The 20,348-nt window shown below is 35.2% G+C and overlaps 2 protein-coding genes and 1 non-coding gene across 3 annotated transcripts; 2 read left to right on the top strand and 1 right to left on the bottom strand.

Annotated features, from left to right (window-relative positions):
* The first annotated feature begins 13,146 nt into the window (after window positions 1-13,146).
* On the top strand, window positions 13,147-16,227 carry LOC131606466 (uncharacterized). Its single transcript, XM_058878687.1, has 5 exons — window positions 13,147-13,263; window positions 13,400-13,595; window positions 14,014-14,096; window positions 14,239-15,271; window positions 15,608-16,227. Exons 2-5 carry the CDS (start codon window positions 13,451-13,453, stop codon window positions 16,192-16,194), a joined length of 1,848 nt encoding a protein of 615 aa, XP_058734670.1. The 5' UTR covers window positions 13,147-13,263; window positions 13,400-13,450; the 3' UTR covers window positions 16,195-16,227.
* Window positions 16,228-16,637: 410 nt separating this feature from the next.
* TRNAK-CUU (transfer RNA lysine (anticodon CUU)) lies at window positions 16,638-16,710 on the top strand. Its single transcript has one exon. It is a non-coding gene; the product is annotated as a tRNA-Lys (tRNA).
* Window positions 16,711-17,034: 324 nt separating this feature from the next.
* LOC131601529 (pentatricopeptide repeat-containing protein At3g54980, mitochondrial-like) lies at window positions 17,035-20,314 on the bottom strand. Its single transcript, XM_058873377.1, has one exon. It carries the CDS (start codon window positions 20,061-20,063, stop codon window positions 17,574-17,576), a length of 2,490 nt encoding a protein of 829 aa, XP_058729360.1. The 5' UTR covers window positions 20,064-20,314; the 3' UTR covers window positions 17,035-17,573.
* Between the last annotated feature and the right edge of the window lie 34 nt (window positions 20,315-20,348).

Genomic DNA, 20,348 nt, shown 5'->3' on the forward strand with positions numbered 1-20,348 from the left:
TTCAATTTCTGTCGCCCTAATCCTTCCCTTATAAGTACCAAAGCCATTCAGATGCAAGGGTTACGAAAATTTGGCAGTCAAACCACACCTTAAAGCTTCAAAATCTTCAAGAACAAGTCAAGTTTGGTTTTGAGGATTTGCAAGGATTCAAAGCATACCAAGCATTGCAAAATGTTCCATGGTGTTCTCTGAAGCATTCCCAATCCACACACGCAAGAAACGCATACAGAATTACCACGTATACTCACGGTTTGCCTCGTTCTTTCTTTAGTTCGATTGCATCAATTTGTACATCATAAGCATGTTTTGATCATATATTTAGGTTTGTATGAGTGCATGGATGGTTTCTGGATAGTTTGGTTATGTATAGATGCAGGCACGTGAATCCGCCATTGTAGACCTAGAAAGCTCAAATTAGGGCTTTTCTTATTAGGCAAAATTAGGGTCAATTATTGGCACCATTGGAACCGTGAGGCCTGGACGATCACGTCCATAGGGTCGCGAAACATTTTTGGTGTTGTTTTGTTGTATTCGTAGATGCAGGATTGTAGCAACGGATGACTCGTCCGTAGGCAAAAGCTGGGGAACCTAAGGCGACGGTTCTGAGGAAGGAGATGACTGCGTGGCGCCATCCAGTGCATTATGACTCACGACCATACGGTGCTCCCTCAGCGCATCACCTTCAGATTTCCAGATGGACTCATCCAACGCTTCCAGAGCTGCAACCACACCATGTTCCACACACGAGAAGCACACTGGATCATAAGTTAAGATTTCCAGAAATTTTTTTATTTTTAATTATACAGCCTATTTAGTTAGTTTATAATATATATATTTATTGTTTTAAATTCCTTTTTTCTTTCTTCTCTAATAAAATAAAAGCTATTATATTTTTATTTCAAAAAGCTTCCTTATAAAAAATATTTATTTATTTATTTTATTTTATATACTTATTTATTTATTTATTTTATAATATTTGTTTTCTTTACTTATATTTATTTATTAATATATAATGTTATATATATATATATATATATATATATATTTATTATGTTATATTTATTTTACTTTTCTTATTTACTTATTTATTTATTTAATTATATTTGATTACTTATATTTATTCAAAAAATCTTATTTAATCCAAAAAATTCACAAAAATTATTTTTGCATTCGATTTTATTTTCTTATCCTGATTTAATTAATTAGGTCGCGAGATCAATAATTAATTAAATCATTTATATTTTCTTATTTAAATCATACCTTAATCAGGGTTTACAACGAACATTCCAATACACTAAAGTATTTTCTATGCCTTTTCAGGGTCGACTTTCCAGATACCGTCCGACCGCGCGCCTTCAAAATCCGAAGTTAAGTATTCGTTCTTTTATCTTTTAAAGTCTATTTTGTTTTCCTTTTGATTTTAGGGTTTGCCCTTATATTTCTGAACTGTGCATGCACTCACTCCATCTCTTTCCTGCCTTTGCCATTTTCAGGGTTACCCCGAGGCTTCCTCCGCCTGCCAACCATATCAGATCAAATGCAAAGCTAAGTGCCTTTCTTTGTTTATTTAATTATTTTTAAATTCTTTATCCTTATATTTTTAGGGTTAACCTCGTTTGCCTCCGAACCGATAATGCACTCACCCTTCTTTGTTTATTCTTTCTTTTCCAATTTTCAGGGTTTGTTAATTGCCAAAGCTACGCGTATCGGTAACCCTAAACCCTAACTTTAACATTATCTTCTTTCTTTTAATTATATCCCGCTGGTTTCAATTCCCCCTTCCTCCGCTGGTTACAATTTCCCTCCCCCGTAACTGCTTTAATTATTTGTTTATATTGCTGTGGTTAGTAATTATAGGGAGTGCAAGATTGTAATTAATTTAGAATCACTAATTTACAAGATAATATAACTGAACATAATCACGTGACTGGTGCACCCACGCACACACTTTTGGGTAACCTCTCTGTTGCCTGTTGCCTGTTGCCTGTTGCCTGTTGCCTGTTGCCTTGTGTATTTCTTTTGCAGAATAGCCAGTCCCTCGAATACGAGGATACCTTAGCCAATTGCCTCGATTAAGATCATGGTCCCTAATGATGCTGCCTTCGATATGCATGATCTCGTCCCTCGGAAGTTGCCTACGAAAAAGGCTAAGGTATCCTCTGGCTGCCTACGAAAGGCTATTCTGATCATTCCCTTAGACTACCTGCCCCTCTATGGCATGGGTCAGTCTTATGGCGAATGATAATGCGATGACCCTTCAATCTCCAAATGAAAGGCTTCCTGCCCTCTTATGGCAAGGATAGACCCTTTCATCCTGAAAGGCTAAAAGAAACCTTATTTTCAAAACTTCAAGGTAATTGCCCCTAATTGCTTTGCCTTGCTCTAAACCTTTATTATATTCTTTCTCATAATTCTTCAAAAGGGCAACGCTCATTTACGAGCTAAAGTCCCTATCTCTTTCATCTACATTTTCTAAAAACAAAAGCGAGCAAAGCAATTAAGAGCCCATGGAAAACCATGGATGCAGAGGGTGCCTTACACCTTCCCTTTGCATAATTACCCCCCGAACCCGTTTTCTTTTAAAAGGTTTTTCCTGTTTCTTTTAGCCTTTCTAATTTGTTTGGATAAAATAAAAGTCGGTGGCGACTCTTGCTTACCGCGACATTTCAAATAAAAGTCAGTTCACCGTATTACAGTTGGACTACTTGGTCACTTTGTACTTAATGCTTTTTGAATTAATCTACATATTTTATTGATTCAAAAAAAAGCTTTAACATTGATTTGAATGGGGAGGCATATTCCATTAAAATTGTTTAAGATTCCCAAGGGCCAATAAGGATTGTCTTGCCAAAATCCAGTTCCAATATTCATTCGAATTCTGAGGTCAAGTCGTCTTTAGATGGAGATTCATCAAGTTGGGTGAGGAAGTTGATACTAAGGGTATAGTTGACATCAAGTGTGTTTTAAAAATAATTCACCCATCTCCATCACTTGCAAAATTGTTTCATGCTCAATTCATTTTTCAAATCAAACACCAATAAACCCTTGTTCAATGTAACACCCCGAAAATTATTTCTAATTATTTAATTTAAGTAGGAAAATTATTTAATTGGAATAATTGATTTTATGAGGAATATTGAGAAATATTGGAAAATAGTTATTGGGTTGTGTTGTGGTTAGTGAGAAAGGGAGGTGTTAACTTGTTAGGCCCATTAACCAAAGTTATTCTATTTCTCATAAAATAGAAGGAAATTGTGGAAGAGGAGGGTTACAGCAATTGGGAGAAGAGAAAGAACGTGAAAATAACTGAAGAGCTTTGGAAAGGGGAAGACTGAAGATCAAACCTAAGGTAAAGGGGGACTCTTCCTTTTAGTATCTCTTATGTGGTCTTAGGTAATAGGTAGATTGATGTATGGTTTGATTCAATTAGACATTGGGATTGTTAGGTTAGGGTGTTCTAATTTGGATTGAATTGATGATGATTGTGTGAACTATTTGGTTAATAATGAGTTTAAATGATGTTTTGTGGTGTATGATTGAATGTATGATGATTATATGCCTGTATGTGATGTCTGGGGTCGATTTTGGACTGAAATTAGGTGGAATCGCCGGGTCTGTCGCAGACCTGAGAATTGCTGAAATCGCAGGTCCGCTGAGCGGAGGGGGTCCGCTGAGAGGAGGTTCTAATGTAGTTCGCTTCTGTTGGACGTCCCTAGAGGTCCACTGAGCGGAGGTATGAAGGATTTCGCTTCTGCCTCGCGTCGCTGAGCGAATCTTGCTGTGTGTGAATTTTTCTAAAACTTTAAAATGACGAATCTTTTGATCCGTGAATCATTTCTTAGTGCCATTTTGGGTGTTGTGCAAGTAATTGAATGTTTTATATAATGAATGATGAATATGGGCAGTGTCCGACTTTATTTCTTTAAAACTCGATTTAATTACTTAATGAGAATTGAACATTGTGTGCATATGAGATAGGTGTGACAATGTGTTTGATGTGATGATGAATTGGTTGTGATTGTTATTATGATTGTGATGAATGCGTGACTATTTGAATGATGTTGAAAACATGTACATACTTATTGGTGATGTGGTGTTGAGATGAGTTGTTCATCGTGATTCGGTGGTGTTTATAAGTATGTTATGTGTGTTTCATTCATTCATATGCATTTGATGATGAATCCCGTTGATGAGTGGATCGTTGGTGGCTAATTCCCATAGTGCGGAGATTAGTAAGCAGTCATCGTGTGCCCATAGGGGTGTGAGCGATGAGGTTAGTCGTGTTCCCATGTGGGGTCTGAGCGACATTGAAGGGCAGTATCGTAGAGAGAAGTCATGTGAATGTGATTCACGAATTTTGGTACCACATGCATAGTGTCAATTGTGTCATATGCATTTTGTCTTAACATGGTTGTATGGATTTCTGTGTTTTGTGTTGTAATCCATTATTGTGTGAAGTGATGAATAATAAATGTGAATCTGAATATGTATAATTGGGTGAATGGTATATTATGATGCTTGTTGCTTATGAATTGCATAATATTTACTAATTGAGAATGAGACTCACCCTTACATGTTGTCATTTTCAGATTGAGGAGTAGCGGCATTAGTGCTCGGTGAGGATGACTCGTAGAGTTTATTCGTTTATGTTGGGTCGTGTCGGTCATGCTCTGATCTTGTAACACTGGGGGACGATAGTTATAGAGTTTTTATGAGATTACTCTATTTTATTTGGTGTTGGATTATATGTCCTTTTGGTTATATTGATGATGTTTCTTATTCCGCTGTGATAAACATAATTTTGTTTTGGTAAATCGTTTCCTAATGAAGCATGACTTGACCATAGTTGGTTTATTTATTTTAAATAATTGTGGCACCCTTGTGTTTATGTTTTTACTCTGATATATTTATTTAAATTGCCGCGGGGTTTAGAAGGGTGTTACATTCAACACCAAGCTATTTTCACATAATCAAGAGTTCCATAGATCTTTTTTTAAAAAACGCAATTGAATGCCATGAGTCCTAAAAGGGGAAGAAGGAATAATTAGACGTATATCCTTTTGTTCAGAGTCCTAGGATGCATGCTGTATAACTTGTCGTTTGAATGCTCACCTTCATTCATATACTTTAATTTGATTCTTGTCGAACACTTTTCACAATGAAAGGGATAAAAAGGACTAGTTAGGCGTATGCCCCTCTTTTCCCGAGTATTTGGATATTTGTTGTATTGATTGAATTTAGAATATGCATCTCCATCTTGAAATCAATCTTCACCAGTCAAAGAACATGTTTATCCATTCTAACACGACATGAACAAACTCTTAAGGCTCCCTCGCAAATGCATGCAATCAATGTTTAACCTTTACACGACCCTAACATTGTTCCATAAAATCAACCAACCCACAATCATTTTTTACTTAGAACTACGTAGTCTTGAGTTTCTCATTGCACCAGAGAATACGTAGGCTTGAGATCCAACGTCTCGTCACAAACAATAATGAAAATCCTAAAAACCCTTTTCTTTCTTTCCAAGCGCATAATAATTAAGAGATCTCAAGTAAACATCACGCTAAGACTCATTCGCAAAAACTAACTAAATGGGTCTCGTTGAGTACAATAATTGTGAGGGGTGCTAATACCTTCCTCTTGCATAACCGACTCCTGAATTTGCTTTTGGTTGCGACGATCATATTTTTTTCTTTGAGTGTTTTATCGATATTTTTCCTTTCCTTTTAGAATAAAAAAAAATTGGTGATGATTATGTTGTATTTTGAGCATGCAATACGCTGGAGTATTTTTCACGCGGCGACAACCCTTAGGGTCCCTAAACCTTTGATTTAACTCTAAAATAGAATGTCTAACTTCATAATAGCGCCAAAAATTATAAGCTTATGAAAAAATTATAAAACTCTGCAGTTTAAAGGTTCTTTAAACCATATTTCAAACGCAATTGATTGTATCTTGATCAGAGTATTCTAACTATAGTTCTATTCGTTTCAATTCAGCCCTATCATAATATTTCTTGTAGAAACTCTAAAATAAAATGTATTACTTCACAATAGCTTCAAATATTATAGACTTATGATTAAATTATGAAACTCCACTTTAAAAGTTATTTAAACTCTCTTTCAATAACAATTAACACCACTAGAAAAACAATAACTAGCGTCAAAATTTTGACGTTAAATGCCAAAATTTTGACGCTACAACCTGTTTAGCGTCGATGTTGGAGGCAGGCTAAATGGTTCGGAGTTAACAGGTAGCGTCGGTCAAAGAAGATTGTGTCTTATTTAAATAGTAACTCAAAATGTTCTGGTGCTCGATTTTGTCCTCGAAATCATATCTAAAAATTCGAAACGATACAAATTATATAAAACCATAATGGCAAATAAGATAAAACACAATAGTTATCTGAAAAATTGATGAAGAACATGTTCATAACTACACACATCAATATAACTATATTATGAACAAAAATAATCACAAGTTCACAACACATTATCCATCCTCATTCTCGTTGACTATAACTATAAATTGCTAAAATTGTTTGGAGATAATTTATAAAAATCAAGCCAAACCAACCTCTACAACAAGATGTGGTTATAAACTGAATCCACTTTAACAGAAAGAAACATAGCACCTTTTTGGAACAAAAAGCATCTGCAAGTTTAATATATATTTTAACATAAATAAATAAGTTTTGAACTGTAGTGCAGCTATTTTATTCATAAAAGTATAGAAAATGAAAAGTTTTAATGTCCAATAATTGGGGAGGAATACTTATATAAGAGTTACACTACATACTGACTTTAAGTTTTGTAGTGATTAAGTACTTGTTTTGTAAAAAATTTATAACAGGATAACTTCTATAAATGTTAGCTTAGTGATACAAGTTGTAAGATAATAGTATCATTGTAATTAATAATATTATAGTGTTCTTCAAATATTACATTTTAAAGGAAATGATGTACAAACTTACAGCAAAGAATTATCATCAGTATTAATTTTCAATAAAAAGAGAGCTCCATCATGTCCATTAATAATTGATTGAAATTACTATCTTTAATCAACTTCTCAAACTTCAAAGAGCAATAACACATAAAATTCAGAAACAAAACGACATAACGTTTTATAAGCATATTCGAAGTAACCAACACTCGCTCGGCGAGACAAGGCAGTGACCAACACTCCTCCTTGCCTGTACCCTTCGCCCGGCGCCCCTGAACAAATTTCTCTCGCCCGGCGAGACAATCGTTTCGCCTGGAAAAAATGTGCGATCATAGAAATTTAGATGCGATTCCTGCATAAAAATCAGTCTAATTTTTATGATTCCTCCATGTTACTGGTCCTAAATTATCATCTAAACTCAGGTTTTCATCGTACAAACACAACTCCATGTATTTCACATTATAGGTGTCACTATATTACCAATTAACACACTTAATTCCTCTACATCCTTCACAACATCACAATTCATCATAAACCCAAAACACCAAAACTAATCCCACAATTATCATTCACTTAAGCCAATCATAATAACTAGGATAGACTCCCTTTACCTCATATTGAAGTTCGATCTTGAATTCCTCTTCGTGTAACAATATTCCCATCGGAAGACTTATTCATGACTTTTCGGTTGAAAGCAAGTTTGTAGATTCTTTAAATCTGCAAAAGGACTTAAAAGTTTATCTTGGCAGTCCTTTGGATGGAAGGAACTTGAATAAAAAGGGCTTGATTCCTGAATTCAAGGTCCTTCCAAAAGCTTTGGGTGAAGCAGCCTTCTCTTGCAGAAGATTGGTATTGAACGATTTTCCTGCTTACAAGCTTTCAATGGTTCCATAAAATCTTCCAACTCCACCAACACTCTTAGACAGGAAACTTCCTCTGAATCACGTTCTGCATCCCCCAACAAAGAAGAAGAGAAAGCATTCTAAAAAAAATTCCGGTAATGGTCCTTCTATGAAGAGTAAGGTTCGTGGTTATGCTAAGAGATCTCTAGAAGTCATTCTAGAATCTATTGTCATGTCTTTTGAGATAACCACGGATGCTAGAACCTCCTCCACTTCAAGGACTCTGCAAAATGTTAATAAATTTAAAGTTGATGCTTCTGATCCTTTGTGTAAGTCTATGGACTATGCCTAATACCTCTCTTCTCAAATATGCTTTTGATAATTCATTTATTTCCACCCTCACTTTAACTTCATCACCACCTCCACCTCTTTTTTCCAGGTTTGGAACAGTGACTACTCCGACAAAGCAAAATCCAAATCCAACAGAAGTTACTACTTCTACCCTTTAACTAGTTCTACCACACCCTTCATCTCGACTATTTGTTTTTATCTCTCGACCACCTCAACCTATTTTCACCTAAACCAACCCCGCTACAACCACTCTTGCTGAACCATCTCATACTTCCGTTCCATTAATTATTTTATCCCAACTAATCTCATAACCAGAAATCTTTCACCCGTCTGAAACCTTTGCACCAGAAAAACCATCATCTCCACAACCATCAGAAACCATAAAAACCACACTTCAATTTCCGTTACTATCCCTTGAAAACTTTCCCCCAAATTTCATTGTTGATCCTTTTACTAGCCCAGACGCACCCACAGTGTCAGAATACTACTCTAACTCTGATTTTGAACCTGGTATTAAGTATTAACATCATTTCCATTCCTGACAAAATCTCCCTACCATACTCCCTTGTACCTAAACCAATTACCCTTAGAACTGATGTCCGACCAACACCTATTGATGAATTGTTAAATTAATTTGAGTTTGAGGTTGTTGATAAACTTCGTTCCTTGGTGGATAACTGCACTGTCTATGAGGATACTTATTAGAGGAATTCCATCTGGTGTGACTTCAAAAATTGGATGGATTCTAGCTCTGAAGAACAACAGTTCTTATTCTTCTAGGATGGTATAAGAAAGCTCAATGAGAAGCTTGCTTCTAAAAGAAAATCTCCTCCAGTGCTTTGCACCTGAAGTTATTATTTCTGAACTAGACACTCAGATGATTGAAGCATCTTCTTCTGGACATGCTTATGAGAAGCCTTCTGTTGAAGAATCTCTTCCTGCACCAACATTTGAGATTGTTGTTTCCTTTGAAGTTGCGTTGTCTACTTATGATATTGTTATTCTGCCTCTTGCTCTCTTGAAGACTCTAAATGAGATCAAGCAGGAGAATGCTTTAGTTAGATTGCATTTAGATAAACAAGATGAGATGATCGAGGAACAAGCTTAGAACAACTCTTACATAACTGGGTTGCTTGAGCAAATCATGGCTCGTTTGCCTCCTTAACCATAATTTTTTTTACCTTTTTAGTTTCGATTTTTGTCATCATCCTTTTCTGTATCTTTATCACAATTTTCAATGAAAGTTTGTATTTGCATTCTTTTTTATTGATGAGAAAGGGGGGAGAAAGTTAGATTATTTTGATATATCTATATTTCTTTGAGCTGGACCATACATATACACTCTGATATTTAGGCCTTTGCTCTAACCAATTTAAATTGACCAACAACTTTGAAAAAGTTCACTAAATATTTTGAACCAGACAATTCTAAAGAAATATTGTTGCTCTGGAACTATATCTATAACCAAGTTGATCTGAGTCATAAACAAAACCTTTTCTTAAAGGAAATCCAACCAGACTATGATACCTCTCTGATACCGCATATATTCTAATAACAAGCCAGGATCTAAGATAAAGCTTATTTTAAGAACCAGACATACTAAATGAGTATCTAAGATGATCCAGCCAGGTTCTCAAAAAAATTTCAGCAAGGCTCTGAGATGATGAACAAACAATCACTATCAGACTTTGAGAAGTTGATAAATGTTTTAATTAGGGAAGTGTTTTTTTCATGCCGATTAAAAGGTTTTATATTTCAAAACTCTTCTCTAAGTCTTGAACTCATGGGGAGCCTCTCAACAAGCTGAGATAAGTTTCGAGAGTATAAAACTCATGGAGAGCTTTCTAAGTTCGCTCTGATGTATTTTATGTGATTAAACCAAGTAAAAATTAGTCATCAAAATACATGATTTTGTCATCATCAAAAAGGGGGAGATTGTAAGAATAAGATTTGGTTTTGCATTTGGCCTTTAGTTTTGATAATAACAATATGTGATATCTTAGAGAAAAGTTTTGTACCCTAATGGTTTATATATAGTGTGTAGCTTTTTCTTATAGGTTCTGACTCTAATAATGTGTAGTGTGACATCATTAGTTTCTAGAATCAACACACTCTGACCATGGGAAGATACAAAATTTGCTTTCCAAAGACAAGTCAAGTTCTGGAATACTTTTTGACTGCCCTTTTGATAGAATGCATGTTATTTCTTCTGACTCTGATTCTGATCAAATGAGCTTCTGAAGAATATCAAGCTCTTACATTTTGGCACAAGTTCTGAAGACCGAGTTCTAAAGACTTTGAAGACAAGGTTCTAGAGGACAAGTTCTAAACATTATGAAGACAAGGTTCTGAAAACTTGATTCAACATTTGATCATTCTAAACATACTTCACCAACTTACATTCTGAAGCCTTTGAAGATTAGAATATAATATCAAAGGTTTTACGTGAGACAAATAGTACATGATACAAATCAGATATTTCTTCCACTACGCATGTTTAGCGGCGCAAGGACTGTACTATGGTCTAATGTTGTCTACCACTCTCTATTGCCCTTATTGAAAATTACAGCTAAGAAATGTGCAATTACATTTTCACCCTCCAATAGATCTTTTGATGCCTATATAATGAATACTTGGAAGATTGCAACAATGACGAATAAACGAACTACTAAATTAAATTTTGAATACACTGAAACTCTGTTTATTTGAAAAGCTGTAAATAGAAAGGAATTTTTATTCATTAACTTTCTCAAACATTGTTATGTTATCATTTGTATCTCATTTGTGTAGTATTCTTTTAAGAAGCATCTTGTAAACACACTCTTCGTATTTCAACTTGTAAGTTGATTGTGTTCCTTGAGAGACTAGGATACAGTCAGAATTTCTCAAGAAGACATTGACTGGTTGTCTTTGTGGTTTATAATCAAGTTTGGTTATAGTGGATTAAGACCTTATTGATAAGGCAAAATCACCTTGGCGAGTGGACTCGAGTAGCTTCATTAACATTGAACCAGGACAAAAATATTGTCATTATTTTTATTCCTTGCTCCTTGTTTGTTTATATTGTTTGAACCAAAAATTTTAAATCTTTGAAACCCATCTCAAATCCCCCCCCTTTCTTGTGTTTCCTTTACCTTCATGATCTAGTAAACATGGTAATATTTTTTAGGGATAGAGATTTTGTCATTTGAGAAGGGTATAATTTTTCATCAGCTGAAGTATGAACTTAAGCTTCTAAAGAGATTTAAGTTAACAAATTGCAAATCTGCATTCATGCCTGCTAAAACAAATCACACGCTGAATATTGATGCTGAGGGTGATGTTGTAGATGCTACAATTTTTAAACACTTGGTTGGCTCATTGAGATATCTTTGTAACACCAGACCTAACATCTAATATGCACTTGGAATGGTGAGCAGGTTTATGAACAAACCTATGTGGTCATATTACCAAGCTGCTGTTAGGATACTGAGGTATAATAAGGGGACTCTGATGTATGGAGTTCTATTCCCTTTTGGTGCTAAATTTGATTCACAGCATATATGCTATTAAGACTCTGATTGGTGTGGAGACAGAGTTAACACAAGAAGTACTTCAAGATATTTCTTCAAGCATCTGGGAAGTCTCATTTCTTGGTGCTCCAAGAAGTAACTTGTGGTTGCCTTGTCAATCCGTGAAGCCGGGTACATTGCAGGTGCTTTGTCTACGTGTTAATTTACTTTGATTATGAACTTATTGCGTGATTTAAAGATCAAGGTGAGCAAGCTTGTGAGACTAATGATTGACAACAAATCAACTATAAGTCTTACCAAGAATCTAGTGTTGCATGGATAGAGCAAGCACATTGATACGAAGTTCCATTTTCTGCATAATCAAGTTCGGGATGGAGTTCTAGAAGTTATTCATTGTAGCATTCAGAAGCAACTTGCAGATGTTAAGATTAAAGCTATCAAGACTGGGCACTTTATCCACTTGAGGGATGAAATTTGTGTTGTTGATTTTTAGTCTTAGACATGGATTAAGGGATGGTGTTGAAGTGTAATCCAAATTCAACACATTTAATTTCAATATTTGTATTTTAATTTGAGTTTCATTTAGTTGTTTCTGATGGTATAAATATTGAACTCAAGTTTCCATTTAGAATAGAACTCACTTTGTAATCGTTTTCAGTTTGAAAGAGAAAGTTAATTAGAATTATCTCTCTTCTTCGTCTTCATCTTTAACCTTGTGTACCAACAAAAAATGTCATGTATTTCTGAGCTTTGAACCAGAAAAAAGTGTTTTCATTTTCATCGTTTTCCTCAACCATGTTGGCCTAAGATTCATTGAGAAATCTCCTCTTACATTAGTTATTTTATTATTTTAATTTTTGTACTTGGACCTCCGCAAGACATGTCACTTGTTCTTTCTCAATAATTAATGATGCATATACAAACTTACTTTGAAAACTCATGGCTATTACCATTTGGTTACTTAATCACTTGTCTCCCTTTATCCACTAGGTTATTTTACATTGTAATTTATTATTCAACTTACTTTTATATAAATGTATCTAAACATTAATCAATTCTGCTAAACTCAATTATGATAAAATCAATTCTACCAAACTCAATTCTACTAGAATCAATTATGTTCACCATCAATCCAAACACACACTTAACCTAGGCTTTGTAAAACAAAAATTTTACACATTATATTGAATAGTCACCTTGATACAATTTTTTTTTCAAAGTGTAGTATAATAAAGAAAATAGAGAGTAATTATATTTTTCTTGTTAAAGTTGTAAAGTGACATATAACAACAAATGAAAAAATTCATTAAAAAAGATATAATACATATAAAATTTACCCGTTAATTACATTATCAATTCTTGTTAATATACACACACAAAATGTCACAACATTTTATAAATAGAAACGAGGTATATTATATTATATAAACAAATCAAAGAAATGCAATGAGATAATTAAGAAACCGATAACATTGGTGAGAAATACATGTTATCTTTGACTTTGTATTTCGTAAAACAAACCTATCATCAACCTTTATTTTCTCTTCCAAAAGATGAAGATTCTGTAACATCCAATGAACAATCAAATTTTGAAAAGAACATAGAAAAAGGTAAATGTTTTTTTATGACAATCTTGTTTTTTTGCATTAGAATTTGTAATTAGTAATTAACCTTTTTTTCTAATTTTGCATGAAATCTGGTTTCTTCATTCATGTTGTTTGATGTTTTAATCCAAACTTGTATCAGGATCTGAATGTTGATCATTTCAAAATGAAGATTATTTGATTCTTGTCAACCATGGGAAGGCAGAAGCATTCTGATTCATATCCTGAGTATAGTAAAAGCCTCTTTCATATTATTAAGCATCATCCTTTATGTCACCATTTCATACAAAAAAGACAGACATACAACAACTGCGACGACGACGAAAGAACGGTTCCAGGTTAGTACTATTTCACATCTCGTCTCTTAGAACATCGATCATGGTTTAAAAGAATACAGATACAAAGAACGCATGAAATATGGCCATGTATCTTGTCTAACACAGTCTTAAGTTTTCAGAAGTCCTGTGTAGGTTAACCAAATAGGAACCCTATTTTGTCATGGTTTAACCCTGACAAATATTTTAGATACTTTTTTAGCTACGATTTTAAACCTGACAAATTTTAGGCCATATACGGTAGCCCGTCTTGCACGCCATCAAAGACGGCTCTCTGGTGCAAGACATTAAATCAACATTCATTATATACAAAATACTAAATTCATGTTAGAATTTTTTTTATCAAACTTTAGAAACCATATTAGAATTCATGTCATTTGCTTCAGACATTTGAAAACTTATTACTTAATCTCATTTGCAGGAACTGTAATTGCACAAAGGGATGAAGCTTTCTCTTGTGACAAAAGAAAGAACATAAGCCTTGACAAGTTAAGCAACTTAAATGTAAGTTCTAACCATCATATCATATTAGAATATGTCTATCGTTAGTCGGTTTGGTCATCAAATGTGTCTTACCGTCCTACGCCAGTTATCTTAGTGTTCGATTGTGTCTTCTAACAGTAGCATCTAATTTGAAGCATGACAGGTTGAAGAAAAGGTGACACCGCATTCTCCGGTTGGAAAAGGATGTTCACAATGTGATGTTGCTACATCTAGCAGCGATTACTCGGAATGTAACTTATGCTGCAAGCATCATCAATCGGTGAAAAATGACTTACTTGCGCCACAAGTAAATGATAAAAAGAAGCATATATTTGGTGTTTCCACTCGTCTATGCAAGCATTTTGTTGGTGGTTTGGAAACAACAAACATGAACAAGAAAATATTATTAACATTTCGTCACGATCCCGTCTTTTCTTTGGTCTATCACTTTCATAAACAACAGCATTTGCAAAGAGCGAAAATGACACTAAATAGGTCTGAATCATTTCCTTTTCCTTACTCATTATCAAGACGGAGAGAAAGATTATACACCGACAACGAAACAAAAAAGCCGGTTCTATTTGTGTCATCAAAAACTGCATGTGAACAGGTCATGCCATCGGTAGCAAAAGCGAAAGTAAATGGAAATTTCAATATGAATGAAGCATTTATAATAGTAAAAGATGTTAAGTTTTCTTCGGTATCTGCAAAGGGTCAAAATAGTCTCAAACAAAAAATTGAGAATGTAACTGGCGAGAGGGGTAAAGAAAAGATTCGCGTTGCAATGGATTCTGTCATTCATAAACTTCCTCAAGGACAAAGGCTATCGGATCGATTGAAGAATGAAATTTTGAAGAAATTGAAAGAACCTATTATTAAAAGAGAAGTTCAACGCAAAAACTCCATAAGAAGGACCGTGTCGCTTCAAGAACCGCTCGAAAGTTATTGTAAAACGCTAGAGAACAGCTTCAAAACAGAAGCAAGAGCCTCTCAATCAGAGAAACTAAAGTTAGAAAAACAAAGGTCGCATTCGCCGTTGAGAATGTTGATACCTCTTCAAAGAATTCTTTCATTACCTGATCTTCAATCTTTTTCCTATACTTCTCAAAAGGGAGATTTTTCTGATTTTACTCCGGAAAATCAAATCATCATAGATAAAAATGATTTGGTGATCAGTAATATCTTGAAATCATCAGGTATGATATTCGTAATTTATGAGATTATTAGTACTTCTCATATAAATAGTGTCAAAGTCAATTGTAGTTGCAGCATGCCGCAACCCGTTTTAAGTTTTTGGAGGCCTGTATAAGTTATGTATAAGTTAGTTACATTTGAATTGAAATGTGGAAAAATTAAAAAAAAAGCCACATATTTTCTCATGTTTTCATAGTGATAAATTATTTATGAGGCTCTATTTAACATCGATTTATTTAATCATGTTAAATTTTAGACTCTGTTCAGTAGTCCTCCTTACACGCCTTCAAAGACGGTTTTGAGTTGCAGTTACTTACTTTTTTATCTAATGTTGATAGGTTCAATTTCTAAGTCAGTTTCTACCGAGAAACCAAACAATGTTGTTCAAAAAACGGAGATTCGAACCAACAAGTTAAACTATGAGATTCCTCAAATTCATGTGGACACCAAACTCAAAGATGAGTTCAACTATGTGAAATATGTACTTGAAATATCTGGATTCACAACTAATGAAAGCACTTCAGCATGGCATTCTAGAGACACTCCACTTGATCCATCACTATATGAAGAAATGGAAAATGATCCTGAATTTTGTGGTAAAGTAAGTGGTGAATGTAATCACCATGTATTGTTTGATTTGATTAATGAGACAATGTTGGAGATTTATGGTAGGTCATATGGTTACCTTCCTTCTTCTATTGTAGGGTGTCATGTTCTCCATAAGGTATGGACTCTTATGAGTAAGTCTTTGTGTTTGGGATATAAAGTAGGCCAAAAGATAGATGATCATGTAAGTAGGGATTTAGCAAGAAATGATGGGTGGGTTAACATTCAATTTTATGATGAATGTTTTGGTTTGGAGGTGGATCACATGATTTTTCATGATCTACTTAAGGAAATAGTGTTGGATTTAGCTTTGTTATGAGACAATTATTGAAATAATAATAATCTTTCTTAGTTATGTACATTTCAATTTTGACTCGATTATTATTATGTTTTAATTTACAAGTATGAAATATCTATTATAGATCAATAATAATTAATCTTTGTCGGGAAGTCAGTTAGACACGTAAAGTGACTTTGTTGAATTCTAACTATTTAAGGTGTCTGAGTCTCTTATCATTTGAGTCATTAGATGTTATCTCTTAATTTTTTTTTAGTAATTTTGTATTGAATATTTTCACAAGTTTATTTTATAAACCATTAGAAGAGAAGTTAATTATAAGTAACTTATTTTTCACAAGTGTATTTTTTAAATCATTAGAAGAGAAGTCAATTATTAGTAGCTTATTTTAACAAGTGTATTTTATAAACAATTGTCAATTTTATCAGTGGTTAAATTTCTTAGGTTGAGTGAAATTCCAACAAGCCCGTCTAGCTCAGTTGGTAGAGCGCAAGGCTCTTAACCTTGTGGTCGTGGGTTCGAGCCCCACGGTGGGCGACTTACATATTTTTTTTTCAATTGTTAGACTTAATTTTTGTGAACTTACTTCATCATCCTCAACATTCAACCAATTAAGATTACTAGCAATACTAACTCAACACATTTTCTCTTTTGATTGAAATTCGAAAAGGCCGAGTTTAAATTCGATAAAACTCGGAAATTTATACCAATAAACAATTGTTTTTTTGTTGAAACTAATTATATAATCCACATTTGTTGAAATTAATTATATAATCCACATTTCTAATGTTAAAATCAATATGATTAATACAATAATGCATATGTTACAATCACTAAAACAAGAACATCAAACAATTGAAATTAGAACATTTCCTCTCTCATGCAAAATGAAAGGAAAAATGTAATCCATATATTAAAGGAAACAACAAGACTGTTCAGATCACACCTGAATTGTGTGTCTTCCCATTGCTAATAGCCACAATCTGTGCCACTCTGCAGCGATATGAAACTGCTTCTACCAAAAAGCTTCATTCTCTGCCCAATATCTGGCCCATGACATTATTATGCTCTTGCCAAAGAAATAATCTAACTGATAGAACTTACTCTTCCTATGATAACAAAATGATACCTATAAATAAAATGAGAGAAATACAACTTCTATGGAAGACGTCGTGAACGGAGTTTTGGGTTTTGGTCCACAGTTTCAAGTCCATAACACAGACATGATACTGACACGTCAACGCCATTTTAGAAATACAAACACATGTGTCGGTGTCAGACGCTGGACACACCTCCAATCTAAAGTGTCGGTGGTGCATTGTAAACAATGGAAGATTGGACCAATTTCAAGCCATTCAATAACTTTCTGCAAGACTCATTTGCAGTAGAATTTATTTGAATTAAGCTCCAGCAAGAGTATGTGATATCTTGAGTTTTCCATTTACAAGAATATCATAAGTAGTATCATCCGGCACTAGACCTTTATCAAGCATCTCATCATGCAGTCTAAAAGCCTCTTGCAGATTACCCTCCTTAAAGTGTCCAGCAATTAAAGTGTTGTATACAAGAACCGAAGGAGTAATATTATTCCCATTCATCTCCTTTAGAATCTTGTCTGCATTTTTTAGCTGTCCATGGTTACAGAGTCCGTTTATTAGAACTGTATACATGACGATATCAGGCACGATACCCTTGGAAAGCATCTCTGAGTAAAGATCTAAAGCGAAACTCAATTTACCTTCTTTCAGAAGCCCACCAATCAATGAGGTATATATCTGCAAATCACATGGAACCTTATTCTTTATCATTTTCTGGTGCAAGTTCAGCGCTGCTTCCATGTTATTCAAATGTCGGAAGCCACTAATCATGCTGTTATAAACAACTGTGTTTGGAGTCAAACCAACGTCCAAAAGTTCGGCGAATAATTTGCTTGCACTTTCCATGTCTTGCATTTTGCAGAAACCATCAATGAGAGCACTATATGCAGTAACATCCAATTCCATACCCTTGTATTTCATATCATTATGCATTTCCAAAGCAAGACCAATCTTGTTACATTTGCAAAATCCATTAATTAAAGTAGTATAAGTGATAACATTCGGAGAAACTCCGTTTTCGCACATCTCCCGGTAGGCAGACATTGCAGATTCAATCGCACCTTCCTTGACAAATCCATTTATAATGCTGTTGTAAGTAATGGAAGTAGGAACAAAACCCTGCTTGATGAAATTGTTCAATTTGTCATGTGTCTCAGACACGCGGCCAGTTTTACACAAGCCGCTTATAGCGGTGTTAAATGTATAGTCATTAGGCGCAATATTTGCAGCCTTCATTTGCTCAAACACAACAAAGGCTCTCTCCGAATCACCCTTTCTGAAAAAACCATTTATTAAAAGAGTGTATGTAACCACACTCGGTTTCAAACCCTTTTCAAGAATATCATTCAACACACTATACGCATCATCCATGCAACCCTTTTTGCAGTGACCAAGAATTAAGTTGTTGTAAGAAACTAGCGAAGGTGTAATACCCCGACTCGTCATCTTGTCCCATAATTTACAAGCCTCGTCAACCTTATTGGATTCACAGAGCCACATTAAAACAATGCTGTATGTAACAACATTAGCAACACCAAGTTCAACCGCCTCATCAAGCAATCCATACGCATTTTCAAGCAAATTCTGTTTCCGGAATCCTTTCAACAGAGAATTCAAAATCGAGACAGTTGGCTGGATTCCCATAACTTTCATTTGAGTGTAAAACTCATACGCCTTCTCCATATTCCCAATCATAGAAAACCCGTCAATCAAATTCGAGAACATAATCGCATCAGGAGCAACACCACCTTCAACAATCTCATCAAACAACTGCACCGCAAGACTCACATCACCTCGCACACAATACCCTTTCATCAAGCTTCTTGCAACAACCACATTCACAGGTAACCCAACTCTCACCATCTCATCCTTAACCCTCAACGCCTCCTCAACATTCCCATACTTCACACAAGCAACAACAACAGCATTATACGTCCCCTCAGACGGAACCCACCCCATCTCCCTCATCTCCTTCAACAACCCACACGCCAAATTCAAATCCCCCAACCTACAAACCGCCTGAACAACAATACTATACGCAGCCGCATCAAGCACCAACCCTCTCCCCTTAGCCTCCTCAAAAAACCTCCCCGCCTCCTCAAACTTCCCTTCCTTCAAACACCCACGCATAACCACATGCAAAGTATAACAATCCCCATAAATCCCTCTCTCAACCATTTCATCAAACAGCTCGCGTGCACTACAAACCATCTTCCTCCTCCTAACCATCGCACTCAAAAGTATATTCATAATCGGAACCCACGGAACCACGTCATGATCCAACATAGTTCTAAAACACTCAACCGCGTCCGTAATCTTATTCGCTCTAACAAAACTATTCAACAGATAATTCAAAACCCGCGCATCAGACTCCGAATCCGATTCAAAACCATACCTTCCCGAACACTCCAGCAACTGCTCCACGAGAACCTTAGCAGAAGGAGTAGCATCTCCGGAAACATATTGGTTGAGCAAACTTCGAACATATCTGTGAGTCTCTGGGGTGGAAGATAGAATCTGAAGCAGTAAACAGATAACATCAACGGTTTTGATGAAGCCTCGTTTTTTCTCAACGGTTTTGAAGAATTTGAAAGCGGATTTGGGGTTGGATTTGTGGGATAAGAGGGTTTCCAAGATGTGGTTTTGAGAGAGGCGTTTGGAGGGATTGGGTTCGGGTGAAGTGATTTTCTCGGGGAAGTTTTGTGGTGGTGGGATGGTGGAGAGATGGGAGAAGAAGCGGCGGAGAGTGTTCGGGGGGATTGAGGTAAGGTTGTTGGAAAACCTTATTTGCATATTGTCGATAGAGATTGTTCGGATGAATTTGAAGTTTTTTCGGAAATGATAATGATTTAGTTATTTCATTGTTTGTGAGCATGCATCGATGTTAATGATTCAGTGAGGTAAGGTTGTCGGAAAACTTCATTCGCGTGTGGTGATGAAGTGACGGCGGGGATGAGAGTTCAACTTTCAATTTGAAGGTGATCGGCGGCGACGAGTAGTGTTTGGGGAGAGTGGAGAGTGAGGTAAGGGAGGAAAAGTATCAAGCAATTTTTCATGGCTTAAATAAAATTATGACGT

Source organism: Vicia villosa, linkage group LG5 (genome assembly GCF_029867415.1).
Source record: "Vicia villosa cultivar HV-30 ecotype Madison, WI linkage group LG5, Vvil1.0, whole genome shotgun sequence".
NCBI lineage: Eukaryota > Viridiplantae > Streptophyta > Magnoliopsida > Fabales > Fabaceae > Vicia > Vicia villosa.